Consider the following 15,167-nt stretch of genomic DNA (forward strand, 5'->3'; position numbering starts at 1 on the left):
ATTTGCTTATATCAAAGCAAAACAATGTGCGAAACTGAACATCTAATGCGAAAACAAATAGAAAATGTTGGAAAGAACTTAGTAGGTCAGGCAACAAAGTTAATGTTTCAAGGCAATGCCCTGCCATCACATCTGATGAAACAGTGCTTTGATGACGTGTGGAATAGGTTGTGAGGAGTGGACAGAATTGATGAATGAAAAACAGGGGAATGCAGTCACAATCTGTATCTTTCATTGATGTTTTTATGGCACTGGATCATAAACCATGTGAGCATCCTACCGTTCACAAAGGACATTCATCAATATGATTAAATAAGGTTCCAAAAGCACATTTGGGAGTCTGATCTAAATTTAATAGTTGTCAAATGTATTTTCAAGGATGATGGCTAGGGGCACTGCTGATTCCAGATGTAAAGTACCATTTGCAGCATGGCCAGGCGAACAGGAGCAAGAACATCTCAACCCCCTCAGGAAACCGTCGGACTCACTTCTTTTGAAAACAAGCTCCCTTCCGCAATCACTGACCCTCATGCTCAATCTGTAGTTCTCTCTCTCTGGATTATGGGACCACACCCATCTCTGCTCTCAGCATTTGCAGCTTTTAATTGTAAACTATTCCTGCTTAACCATTGCTGAAAGCTACTCCAAAATTATAAATATCCATAATAGAAATCACAATTAACAAGAAGGGCTTGATTCAATGCTGTGGCAGAGAATGGATTCAATTAACGTGGCAACATCAAACGTGACTTAATTGGAGTGATGGGTGGTTCCTCATCTACTACTCTCTTGCTCAGTTAAGTAACCCTCAACCTCCTAATAGGCTTTGGGGAAAGGTATTAAGTTCTAATCAGAGCGACAAGGTGAAGAAATGTTATTCCCACTCATGACTGCATTATTTATGATTTTCCCTTCAACAACGTGACCCCTATCATTTTCTCAGGATATATATTAATTTGAAAACAAAGGCTGCACCTCAGGTTGCAATCAGACAGTATCTTGACCACACTGCTTAGTTCCTGACAAATCACAAATCTAGCCATCTGAATGAGAGATAGCGTTTTGTTTGTACTAACTTGTCCCACAACAGTTAGAAATGCTGTTGTCCTGGAAAGCAAAAATCAAATCTCTACAATGTAAAATTTAAAGTGAGGTTCTAAAGTAGGGTTGGAGATCTAAAGAATCCCTAAAAGGTTTGTTAACCAGGTTTCACACAATATTCAATGTCTACACCGCATATTGTCTAATGCCAGTATGCTGTCCTCCTGTGTGCAATCTCAATCTACATCCGTTTATTCCTGTTGCACTAGTCTGGGTTGGTGCCGTGAATTTAGTGTTGGGAAGAAGTAGAAGAAATGACTTCAAACTGCTACACTGAGAGAACTTTGAGAAACAGTGAAACCCAATTGATATCAGCAATAATGCAAACAAGATCAATTTAGCATTATTCCTTTCACTCCAGCAAGTTCAGCAGCTCCATTTTTAAGTTTTCTTTTTAATTCCAAGATGCTTTGAGTTTCAGTTCACTCTGTCGAATTAATTTAGACAACCATTGAGTCTTATAATGCTTGATCATTTAAAAAATAAACTATTTGACATTTAAGCAAGCATGCAACTCCATCCGACAATTTCTCTTTACACAGATAACCAAGAACTAGGTCTGAACAAGATTAAGTGTATTAAAATGTTTCCATACCCCAGCTAGAAAGATTGCGCTAACTGGTTTATGGTCACTGATTTTCAAAGCCATGTGACTGCGATATTCCAATTGCTTGATGTTGCTTCCTTTCCAAAGGATTCGATCGCACCATGCGGGAACTCGACATTTCTCACTAAGTAGTAAATAAGACAACATATTGGTATAAAGCATTACAGACACTCTGCCTGTCCCTGAGTAGCCTATACACATACACACAAAACTGATGATGCATTCAGTTAAACCCTAGAAGTAATTAATTATTGATTCATAGCCTCATCTTAATTTGTTGATCTGAGTCAAGTATTTAGAATATTTAGTTATAGCAGTCATTCACAAGAAAGGAGAGAAATTGATAAGGCTTCTCTGTCCTGATTGTATTTATTCATTTTATTTAGTGGTATGTGGGTAGGGTAACTTATATTAGGGATTCACGTTTGCTCCTTTCAAATCTCATCTACCTCATAACATATCCAGACAGAATGATTAAAAAATACTCCAAAAGAACAGCAGACAAGTCAATTAGCCACGTGGTTAGTATGGTGTTATTCTGAACTACATCAGTGTGAATATGATTCCTGTTTCAACTGAGATGGACTTGTGATCTGCCTCCTTGCTCTGCCCCAACAGTGGAAGGCAATGGCAATCCAACACTGAGAAACCGATACAGGGTGAAGCATTAGCAGATAATGAGGTTTCTTTTCCAGCCTGAGCCAAAAGCCTGCTCAGATAGTGAGTCAAGAACCTGCCTTTGTGGCAGGCCATTGAGGGAATGAAGTACATCTGAACTCTAACTCCTTGACATAATCACAACCTGTTAAATAGGAACACACAGAAACTATCCTGTTGGATTTACCATCTGGCTTTCTGGAGTATAAAACTAAGCAGCATCAAGTAACTCCAGTGAAACATCCATATAGACATGTCATGCAAGAATGAGATTGGAATCAATTATCATGCTTTCCACGGTTGAATGTTACATTTACCAGCTTGCCAACAACCAAAATTTGGGTTCTTTTGCTTCTTTACTTCTTCAACCTCAGTGAAACGTCTACTCAAAATTCAACTTTTAGACTGATATTTAGCCATCACTGCTGAACCCTGTCGGCTTCTCTTGCTCTTACTGTTCCTTTGTAATGTGTCATGAAATAATGTGTTGTGTTGTTGGTGCTCTATAAATGCAATTATTTAATTGTTATAGAATCATAAAGTCATAGAGTCATACAGCACAGAAACTGACCCTTCGGTCCAACCAGTCAATACCAAACATAATCCCAAATTAAACTAGTCCCACCTGTCTGCTCCTGGCCCATATTCCTCCAAACCTTTCCCATTCGTGTATCTATCCAAGTGGCTTTTAAACCTTGTAATTGTACCCGCATTCATCACTTCCTCAGGAAGTTAATTCCACACGCGAACCACCTACTGCGTAAAAATATTTGCCTCATGTCTTTTTTAAATCACTCTCCTCTCACCTTAATAATATACCCCCTAGTCTTGAAATCCCCTATCCTACAGAAAAGACAACTATCATTAACTCTATCTATACCTCTCATTATTTTATAAACTTCGATGAGATCAACTCTCAACCTCCTACCCTCTAGTGAAAAAAAAGTCCCAGCTTTTCTTTATAACTAAACCTTCCATATTCGGCAACATCCTGATGAATCTCTTCTGAACATGTTCCAGCTTGCTAGTATCCTTCCTATAATTGAGTAAATAGAACTGGACACAATATTCCAGAAGAGGCCTCATCAAAATGTCCTGTACAACCTCAACATAACTTCCCAATTCCTACATTCAAAGGACTGAGTAATGAAGGCAAACACGTTTTTTCAAAACACATGTTGTCAAGAATGTGATGCAAACTTCAAAGAATAATGTACCTGAAGCCCTAGGTCCTCCTGTTCTACAACACTAACCAAGGCCCTTTCATTGCATAAGCCCTACACTGTTTGTTGCACCAAAATGCAATATGTTGCATTTATCACAACTCCATCTGCCATTTTTCAGCCCATTGACCTATTTGATCAAGATCCCTTTGTAATTTTAGAAAACCTTCTTCGCTATTTACAATGTCACCAATTATCCACAAACTTATTATAAATGCCCTCTGTATTCTCATCCAAATCATTTACATGAAGGACACAGTAAATGCAGGGGTGGACAGCATTTATTGTGGAATTGTACCCCAAGAGAAACTGGTAATCTGTATTTATAACTATCTAGTTGACCGTGATTGGACAATGTTTCAAGAAAACATCTGCCAGATCCAACATTGAAAAATTATTCATAATAAAAAGCCCAAGGGGCCAGTTACCTTGTGTCCCAATTATCAGAGCCAATATCGTATTTGTAGGTTGGCTGAAAGTTGATAGGTCCTTCCATGAATCCTTGAAATACACCCGACTCCTCCATATGTTTTGATAGCTATGCAACAATAGTTGAAGTGCTTATTGGTTCAATATTTACTGCTGCGTGACAACAACTGCACAATGTGTTATATCATAAATTAGTATTTTTGTTACATCACCTAATTTTCATTTATGAACTTTAGGTCTTGATTAATCACCCTGATTCAGCCGCTAAAACAGAATTCAAATATGGTGGGGTAGACCATAAGTAGGCCCTTTAGTTCATTGGATCTGCTCTGCCATTCAATGAGATCATGGCTGATCTGATAATATTCAACTCTACTTTCCTGCCTTTTCCCCTTTGATTCCTCTAATTACAAATTTGTCCTTCTCAGCTTTGAATATGCCTGATGAGCCAACCTCAACAGCCCTCTGCAGAAAAGAATTCTACAGATTCATTACATTCTAAGACAAATTCTACTGCATCCCTGTCATAAATGGATGACCTCTTTGTCGGAGATTATACCCTTCGGTCACAGACTTTCACACAACTGCAATCAACCTTTCCACATCTATCCTGTCAAGCCCCTGAAGAACCTTGTACGTTTCAACAAGTTCATCTGTTATTCTTCCACATCGCAATGAGCACAGGCCTAATCGACTCAACTGTTCTTCATAAACAATCCCTTAATGCTTGATACCAATCTAGTGAACATTCTCCAGACCGTCTCGTGTGCCACTATATCCTATCCTTAGATGAAAGGAGCAAATCTGTTCATACTACTGCAACTATGGTCTGACTAGCACCTTGTATAGTGTTAGCAAAACCTCTCCACTTTATACACCATTCCACTTGAAATAAAAGCGAACATCCCCTATTATCCACAGAACTTGGATGCTACTTTTCTGCAATTTATGGACACGGACTCTCAATTCCATCTGTTCCATAGCGTTCTGCAGTATTTCACCATTTAAATAATACTCAGATCCTCTACTTTTCGAACTAAAATGCACAACCTGAAATTTCCCCGCATTATATTCCATCGGCCAAGTGTTTGTCCACTCACAACCTGTCTCCTCTAAATATGGAGTGATATATTGTGAGATTTTGTTTAAGTGAATCTTGGAAGAATGAGGGGGGAAAAGGTATGAAATAAGTCAAAGCTACCAGACCCTACCAAATCTACTTCTGCCATGACCATCTACAAGCTATCATCAGCTGAAGCAATCATCTTAACCTTATTAGTTTTTGTGATCTGCTCCCAAGTATTAGTCAAACCTTGCAACATAGATAATCATTTCTTCATATGCTCTTGATGCATCTTACTTTAACTAGAATGACTATGGAGTCAAGAGGTGTTTGTACCATGAGAATAGATTGCTTGCAAGTGGCAACAGATTACAGGTTGGCACCATGCAGTGCCCACCAGAATTAACCAGGTAGGTTAACTTTAATGGAGTTAAAACTTAAAAATAATGATGCTTTGCACATGTAAACATAGTATTTTTTTGTCAACTCTTTTTTAAACAGGCAGATTTGCGACAGTGCACTTGTACCATTAGAGTGCTGACTGTTTCTCTCTGCATGAAATGTTCTACATTAATTTCCCCTAATCTCCAAGTCTCCCTAACATTCATCCCATAAGTAACTGTTTACCACATTCACCTGATCATTTTGGTCTACACTTGTCCAATAAAATTTCCAAACTCATTTTCATCAAAATATATAACAAAGTGGTTTTTGAATGACTATTGCTGACAATCTGTTACACATTCACTATTCTGCAGGGTGGAGGGAGAGGTATACTTCTTGTAATTTGTAGTTTTGCTGGAAATTGGTTTTGAATGTATGGCCTCCGGTATTGTGCTTCTAGCACAAAACAATTAGTATTTATATCCAAACCTTTCAACACTTTGAAGAACACTCCACCCTGCTCCTTCTCAGGCACCTGGATAACTTGACAAGTTCAGTTTTACGAATGACTCCACATAGCCTCAAGCACGAATCTTGCAATTATCCTAGTTGCTTTTCTTAAAACTAAATAATTTGTTGACAGACAGCAGGCAAGCATTTCCCTTTTAATGGTAATTTCTGTCTTTTTGGATCTATCCGAGCTAAACAGCAACAGAAACCTATGGAGACAACATTCTTCCAGTGGGCCAGAAGTTATTACAGTCCTAGGAGTGATAAGTCAATGTAATTTTTATCTTACCTGATCATACTTAAAGAGTTTCTGATAATCCTTCAATGCTATTAGCTTTTTAATTACTTCTACGTCGGGATGACATATTCTGTAGTTCAGATCTCCAAGCCAAATTATCATGCTTTACATAAAGAGATGGAAGAGAAAAAAGTAGTAAACATGACATAATTTATATTTAAAAATTTTCTTTTTCCCAAATCATAGTTTCGTTTAGAGCAAGGTTCTTTTAGTACAGACTTCAAGATACTTACCCTGTCAGTTCAACACAGAAATTTGATTATCAATGCAAAAGTCCAAGTGCCAGAAAGGTACTTGATGATGGAAAAGATGGCTGATGTTATCATCAACATTGCCATGGGCACTGTCCAGTGGGGCTAACTGATTATCATAACAAGGGAATTAATTAAGTACAGACTCAATGCCCCACTACTTTTTGTCCCTTTTTCAGATAAGGCAAAGCTCCCTCCATTTTGCTTCACCCTTAAGTAATAAAAGGACGAATATAAAAAATGGTTATTCCCCATATTAACAATTTCAAGTTTACTTTCTACAAAGGACCAAATCTTCTGAGAGAAATACACAGCTCTAGTGGGTTTTTACATCATCAGTAATTCAAAGGTTTGGACTAATGATATAATGACAGATGGGAGAGGGGTCCTTGTGGTGCACTTGTGGTGCTCCTACCTTTGAGCCAGGAAACCTGGATTCAAGTCCGATTTGCTCCAGAGGTGTGTAATAACATTTCTAAAATGGTTAATTAATAATATCACTCTTCTTAAAAAGCAAGTACAAATAAACTATTTTGTTTAGTCCCAAACCCAGTAAATTCAGGGCACGTTTGTTATTGCAAGACCAGATGATATTGAATGTTCTATCCCGGCTGGGAATGAAGGGAATTTAATTGGGGTAGTGAATGGTGGGTGGTGATACTGACACTAAGTCTGAGCAAGGAAGGATCATGGCTGGCCTTATCGCACTGAAACCCTTAACTGGGCAATTAGTTCATTTTGCTGCCTTTGGTATTCAACCAGTAGCTGGCTATGTGGAAACTACTGGGAACTACTTAAAGTAGGGTTACTATTCCTGCTTTCTTACTCAAATGTGCGTTTCTCCCTGTATCAAACTATCAGCCAGGGCATTCCAGGTCTCCACAACTTCGGATGAAACAACTTCACTTCAAATTGAATCTATGCTGCCCAGGATATTGAGTTCTTGAAACATGCCTTTCTCATCCACCCTATCTTAGCACCCAAAAATTTTACAACATTGAATTAAATCTCTCATCAACCTCCTTTGTTCCAAAGAAAACAACCCAACTCTATATGATCTCTTCACCGCGAATATTCTCTTCTCCAGACAAGATACTCATAAATCTCTTCAATACTCATCCTTCCTGTAATTGAGCAGCTTTTTATGAGCAGATCTGGCTGCTGCACCTTGGGAGGGACATAATGGCACTGCAGGGAGTACAATGTAGATTTACAAAGATCTGGGCTTCAGGGGTTATGAGGAAGGATTATACAAATTAGGCCTGTTTTCTCTAGAATTGACAAGGTTAAGGGGTGATCTAATTGAAGTCTTCAAGGTATTAACAAAAAAAGACAGGGTAGATAAAGATAAAATATTTCCAATTGTTGGAGATTCTAGAACTAGCAATCATAGTCTGAGAATTATGGCGAGAGCATTCAGGAGAGATGTTAAGAAGCGCTTCAGCACACAAAGGTTTGGAGATATTTGGAACTCTCTTCCACATACGACAGTAGATGCTAGATTATTTGTTAATTTTAAATCTGAGATCGAAAAAGCTTTGTTAAGAAAGTATTAGGGGTTATGAGTCAAAGAAAGGTATATGAATCTAAGTCACAGATCAGTCATGATCCTATTGAATGGTAGAACAGACTTGTGGGCTGAATGGCCTACTTCTAATCCTATGTTCCTATAATAGGCTGACAGAACTGGATGCAGTATTCTCGCTGTAGCCCATCTTGCTGTCTATGCCTGGGCTAATAAAGAAAAGGTATCTGTATTGCCTTCTTAATCACCATGTCCATCTGCCCTGCCTTCTCAAGGCATCTGTGCATACCAGTATTCGACCACTTATTCAGTTTTACTCTGCCACGTTTACCAAAATACATTTGTGACTATACTCCAGACTGAGTTTCATCTGCTACTTTTCTGCCCACTTGATCAGTCCATGATATCTTGCCACTATCTCTTTCTTCAACATTATGAACTATATAGCCAATTGTGAGTCACTTGAAAATTTAGTAATTCCTCCAACATGTCAGTTTAAGTCATTCATATATACCACAAAAAGCATGGGACCTGGAACTGAACCCTCTGGAAGCTAGGCAGAAACAGCCTCCAAGCCACAAAAACACCTGTCAGCCCGTTTCCCCTCACACAGCCGTATTTGCATTCAACATGCCATTTGTGTTGGATTCCATGACTGTTACTTTTCTGACCAGTGTGAGCTTGTCAAAAGGCTCATTAAAATTCAGGTACATGTATCAAATGTACTATTTTCCATCAGACCTTTCCAGTACCTCCTCAATCAAATTAGTCAAATACATCCTTTCCTTAACCTCTGAGGTTAGGTGACCAGTCTTTACTTCCTTTGTAAACAACCATACAACTGGGCAACATTAACAGCTCCTTCAGCACCATGCCTGCAGCTGTAGATAATTGGAAAATGCTGATCAGAGCCTCTAAAATCACTTCTACTTTTCTTTGTAGGGTTTGATAGGTATTTTATCTACTTTCAAATAAACTGCTTCCTCTTTTATTATGTTTACTCCTTATAACATTTCACATTCTCTTCAACTACAACATATGCTTCATTCTCCTCTTTTCTGAAGACAGATGCAAAGTATTTACTGAGAACCACACCATATCTTCCATCTCCTCATACGGGCCTTACGTCCTGTCTTCTATTACTCTCTGATAAAAGATTTTTGGTGTTTACTTCAATTTAATTGCAAATATTTTTTATTGCTCTCTTATAGGTTTCCGGATTGTCTTTCTAACTTTCTCTGCACTTTCAATACTCTTCTAGTGCAGTAACTCACTGCGCGCCTTGGAGAAGGAAGTAGTAAGTGGGTGGTTAGGAAAGGAAAACAATCAGGAATAGCAAGTGAAGGCTATATAGTGAAAACCTCAGTAAAGATATTTTTCACCGAAAACTGCACAGAAAAGTTTTAAAAGAAAGCTGCACCATGTAATGTTGCATAAGTTCCAGTGCAAAATAACCCTAAAAATGTAAATCCAAATACAACGAGCAGACCAGCCCAGTTATATCCATGAAGTCAAAGTGGAATCACATTGAATTAAGCAATTTAAAATGGGGAGCTTATTGGATTGAGTTGTTGACATTTGACAAGAATTCCACCTTTGTGTCTTTTCCCATTTTCTAGGTTCTTCAACATCAAACAGATCTAGATTTGGAATCCAATCCTTCTTTTTTCTGGGGCCACATTTGTTCTGAAAACTATTTCCTTTCACTGCTCTGACAATGATTTACGTTCCAGTAGCTGTTTCTACTAGCTGTATCTTACAGGTACTGGAAGGAAATTGGCATTTCCCAGTAAAATTGGCTTTTCCCAACTGGCATTTTAATCCTAGTTTATCTTTGTCCTTTTACATAATAAAAATGCTCTCTCAAATACCTATTTCATATGCTGAGCTTCAATCCCAAAAACTAAATCCAGAACTGTTCTTCACATAATGGTGGTATATATTGGTGCAAAATAGCTCCCCAGAAAATATTTTAGGAATTTTACGTCTTCGTCACTTTTTACACTGAGTTATCTCTGTTGGTACTAAAGCAGTTGAAAACTCCCTCCAATTACTGTCTATGTACTAGTTCTTCTATCTCTCTCTGGTTGTTTAAGAGTCAACAGGGTAACGTATTAATGGTTTCACTACAAACTTCAGAAAAAGAAACTCTCTCTTGGGGTATGTGCTCTGAATGCATTTCCCATGAGCCTAAGAGGATTTGATCAATTAAAATGCCATTAACTGAATACAGCAAAGTACAGTGGATACTGGAGATCGGAAATAAAAACAGCAAGTGTTGTTGAAACTCAGCAGATCTCGCAGCATCTGTGGAGAGAGAAGTCTGATATGACTTCTTCAGAAGCATTCGAACACTGTCAATGCAGTCCTTCCTCAGATTAATAAAGTCAACACGGATTTTATTGAATGTGCCATACTCCTGGTTTTTACAAATCATTTCCACATCAATTGGTATAAAAAAACCTCAGACCATTACACTGGATGGGCTGATTGTTATCGTTGAGTGTGGGGTGCTGGAAAAGCACAGCAGGTCAGGCAACATCTTAAGAGTAGGAAAATCGATGTTTCGGGCAAAAGCCCTTACTGATGAAGGGATTTTGCCCAAAATGTTGATTTTCCTGTTCCTCGGATGCTGCCTGACCTGCTGTGCTTTTCAGGCACCACACTCTCAACTCTAACAGAAAATGGGGGAGATACTAAACAAATATTTTGCATCAGTATTTACTGTGGAAAAGGATATGGAAGATATAGACTGTAGGGAAATAGATGGTGACATCTTGCAAAATGTCCAGATTACAGAGGAGGAAGTGCTGGATGTCTTGAAATGGTTAAAGGTGAATAAATCCCCAGGACCTGATCAGGGGTACCCGAGAACTATGTGGGAAGCTAGAGAAGTGATTGCTGGGCCTCTTGCTGAGATATTTGTATTACTGATAGTCACAGTTGAGGTGCCAGAAGACTGGAGGTTGGCAAATGTGGTGCCACTGTTTAAGAAGGGTGGTAAAGACAAGCCAGGGAACTATAGACTGTTGAGCCTGACCTCAGTGGTGGGCAAGTTGTGGAGGGAATCCTGAGGGACAGGATATACATGTATTTGGAAAGGCAAGGACTGATTAGGGATAGTCAATATGACTTTGTGCATGGGAAATCATGTCTCACGAACTTGATTGAGTTTTTTGAAGAAGTAACAAAGAAGATTGATGAGGGAAGAGCAGTAGATGTGATCTATATGGACCTCAGTAAGGCGTTCGACAAGGTTCCCCATGGGAGACTGATTAGCAAGGTTAGATCTCATGGAATACAGGGAGAACTAGCCATTTGGATACAGAACTGGCTCAAAGGTAGAAGTCAGAGGGTGGTGGTGAAGGGTTGTTTTTCAGCCTGGAGGCCTGTGACCAGTGGAGTGCCACAAGGATCGGTGCTGGGCCCTCTACTTTTTGTCATTTACATAAATGATTTGGATGCGAGCATAAGAGGTACAGTTAGTAAGTTTGCAGATGACACCAAAATTGGAGGTGTAGTGGACAGTGAAGAGAATTACCTCAGATTACAACAGGGTCTGGACCAGCTGGGCCAATGGGCGGAGATGTGGCAGATGGAGTTTAATTCAGATAAATGCAAGGTGCTGCATTTTGGGAAAGCAAATCTTAGAAGGACTTATACACTTAATGGTAAGGTCCTAGGGAGTGTTGCTGAACAAAGAGACCTTGGAGTGCAGGTTCATAGCTTCTTGAAAGTGGAGTTGCAAGTAGGTAGGATAGTGAAGGAGGCATTTGGTATGCTTTCCTTTATTGGTCAGAGCATTGAGTACAGGAGTTGGGAGGTCATGTTGCGGCTATACATGTCATTGGTGAGGCCACTGTTGGAATACCTCGTGCAATTCTGCTATCCTTCCTATCGGAAAGATGTTGTGAACTTGAAAGGGTTCAGAAAAGATTTGCAAGGATGTTGCCAGGGTTGGAGAATTTGAGCTACAGGGAGAGGCTGAACAGGCTGGGGCTATTTTCTGTGGTGCATCGGAGGCTGACGGGTGACCTTATAGAGGTTTACAAAATTATGAGGGGCATGGATAGGATAAATAGACAAAGTCTTTTCCCTGGTGTCGGGGAGTCCAGAACTAGAGGACATAGGTTTAGGGTGAGACGGGAAAGATATAAAAGAGACCTAAGGGGTAACCTTTTCACGCAGAGGGTGGTACATGTATGGAATGAGCTGCCAGAGTAAGTGGTGGAGGCTGGTACAATTGCAACAGTTAAGAGGCATTTGGATGGGTATATGAATAGGAAGAGTTTGGAGGGATATGGGCCAGGTGCTGGCAGGTGGGACTAGATTGGGTTGGGGTATCTGGTCGGCATGGACGGGTTGGACCGAAGGGTCTGTTTTCATGCTGTACATCTCTATGACTCTAATCTCCAGCATCTGTAGTCCTCACTTTCGCTGGGCTGATTGTTATGTCAGACAGTCATACAAAGCAATCCTTGACAAATAAAAACAGGCTCCTTGAGAACAACTGCAAAGTATAAGGTATTTCAGGCAGCAGCCGCTTAAAGAACTCCATCCTATGCAAAGTTTCAGAAGTATAACCCACCGATACTGGAGACTTACTCATGTTTCATGATTGTGAGAGAGGTTAGTGGCAGAGTGGATTGAATAAAACGCATTCTGGTACAGATGTCTTTGTAATCTTGATTCCGCCTATCACATTCTTCAGTATGAGCTGCAAGGTGTGAGTTAACAATGCACAAGGTGGTGTTATGAAATTGAAACCTTATGCTTACTCCACCTTTGTTACCCTAGGAGGGAAAAACAGGAAGACAACTTTTATGAGAAAGTTTAAGAAAGATTAAACAAAAAATCACACAGGACTTCACTAAGGATCAGAATTGTTGGAAAAATGTGTTAATGGTACATACTGTCATTAATGTCCAAATTTGAGAGATTCAGGGCTGTACTGTGAGTTTCTAATAACCAAGTTCCTAGTCAATTTGTGCTTGATCTACCATTTGCTTCACATAAATGGAATGCGACTTTATCCTTTGGATTATTTTCTTACTGAAAATGAAACGGATCTGCCATTGTACTCACCATTGAAAGATATCTTTCAGTAATAGAACACGTCTCATCAGTAATAGAACACGTATCTTCTTAGTATTGTGATAACTGTTAATGTCTATCAAACTGCTGTACATCTCTATGACTCTATGACCTCATAAATTGTTCTAAGTATAGTATCAAACCTTACATTACATTCTTACATTTCCTGTCACTCTTAGCTATATGAATCCAATCTTCCTTAGCCTCTACTTCTCTTGTTGTAGAGAGTTAAACCTTTGTCACCATATTTCTTTCTGTTAATCCTGTTTCTCAATCCTTAAATATCAGTGGGTAGTTAAATAGATTATTGTTCTCACTGTTCACCAAGGTCTTGAAGATTCCATTGGCCTTGAACAGCATGGAAGGCTGACATTCCCATGCAAGTTGACCTCGTTAAAATTACCGTATGTACACAGCTGAGCAAAAAATTTCAATTTACATAATTCGCCTGAACATAAACAAAAAGGAATCAAAGGACTACTGTCCTCACTGCAGCATTATCAGCTGGCATATCCATCAAGTTTTACAGGGCAAATTTATCAAGCCAGAAGATTCAGAACTAAAAATGGAAAGTCGCAAAATGCTCCACTCCAGCATAATCTGGTAGCATTTCTGAGATCATCATTCCTGTCTGTTCTTTGTCTTTCAATTCACAGTCAGAGTACAATCAAACTTCAATGATCTACACTTATCCATGAGACTCTGTGTTGATGGTGGGAGGCCAGCTCAGAGCTATTACCTCTTTCATTCTCACTTCCTGCAGAAGTAAGGATCCTTTCTTTCAGATGAAAAGAGCAAAAGTATTCATTATTAAACATACTTTGCTATCCCAATGTCTCGAGGGCATTGATTCAGTGACAAGCTGAGTTGATGTAGACTAGGATACTGAGATTTGATTCTCAGTCTGCGCTGAGGTGCTTCCTATCAATTGGCTTGTTATGGAATTGGCACCATAACAAAACTCTCTGCTGTTTGCACTCTTAATCACTACTCACTGTTTTTGTTGGCTGCAGACGCAAGTGAATATTTTTTAAGTAATGACCAGTGTACCAGTGTGATGTCTATTTGTAACTGAATAACCATCTGACAATCGCCATCAAATCCAACACATCAGTTGCCAATTTGGGGAGTCCCTGGCCCATCTAGCCATTCCCCAATAAAGTCAGCTTTGAGGGGAGAATGAGGCATAGCAGAAGACAAAATTGGTGAGCAATTAATTTAGATCAGAGATTGGTAGCACCATTATAGTGGCCACTGAAATCAAGGGGTAACAGGTAGCATGAGCTCTTACAGTTCCAGAGTTAGTGCAGCAACCTCCTTGAGCTGGTTAGTGCTTATGCCTGAAACGTCTGTGCCTTGGATGCTGCCTGACCTGCTGTGTTTTTACAGCACCACACTCTTGACTCTGATCTCCAGCATCTGCAGTCCTCACTTTCTCCTACAACAAATACTGCTAAAAGGTATACCATTTACTCCAAATACCTGAGCACAGCCATTGGAGATTTACATACACAGAAATGTGACAAAAAAATAAATGCTGATATCATTATTTGCATATGAGAACATAAGAACTAGGAGCAGGAGTAGGCCATCCAACCCTTCGAGCCTGCTCCACCATTCAATACGATCATGGCTAAAGTTTTCGTGGCTTCAGCTCCACTTATCTGTGCTCTCACAGTAACCCTCAATTCCTTTATTTTTCAAAAAAAAACTACCTTAGCTTTAAAAGCATTTACTGAAGCAGCATCAACTACCTCACTGGGCAAGGAATTCCATAGATTAACAACCCTCTGGGTGAAGATGTTCCTTCTCAATTCAGTCCTAAATCTGCTCCCCCTAACTTTGAGGCAATCCCCTCTTATCCTGGCTTCACCTGCCAGTGGAAACATCCTCTCCAATTCTACCTTATCCACTCCCTTTATAATTTTATACGTTTCTATAAGATCCCCCTCATTCTTCTGAATTTCAATGAATGAAATCCCAATCTATTCAGTCTCTCCTAATAAGCCAAGCCCTCAACTCCTG

The 15,167-nt window shown here is 39.4% G+C and overlaps 1 protein-coding gene across 10 annotated transcripts in view; it reads right to left on the minus strand.

Moving 5' to 3' along the window:
• inpp5b (inositol polyphosphate-5-phosphatase B) overlaps nucleotides 1-15,167 on the minus strand; it is a 171,868-nt gene that overhangs the window by 35,124 nt on the left and 121,577 nt on the right. For all 10 annotated transcript variants that reach the window (XM_072548556.1, XM_072548558.1, XM_072548560.1 and 7 more), the window contains 4 exons: nucleotides 12,654-12,841; nucleotides 6,264-6,375; nucleotides 4,017-4,126; nucleotides 1,697-1,832 (listed from right to left, as the gene is read on the minus strand). In XM_072548556.1, coding sequence (XP_072404657.1) covers nucleotides 1,697-1,832; nucleotides 4,017-4,126; nucleotides 6,264-6,375; nucleotides 12,654-12,841 — 546 coding nt within the window. The remainder of the gene's footprint in view (nucleotides 1-1,696; nucleotides 1,833-4,016; nucleotides 4,127-6,263; nucleotides 6,376-12,653; nucleotides 12,842-15,167) is intronic.

Source organism: Chiloscyllium punctatum, chromosome 27, assembly GCF_047496795.1.
Source record: "Chiloscyllium punctatum isolate Juve2018m chromosome 27, sChiPun1.3, whole genome shotgun sequence".
Classification (NCBI taxonomy): domain Eukaryota; kingdom Metazoa; phylum Chordata; class Chondrichthyes; order Orectolobiformes; family Hemiscylliidae; genus Chiloscyllium; species Chiloscyllium punctatum.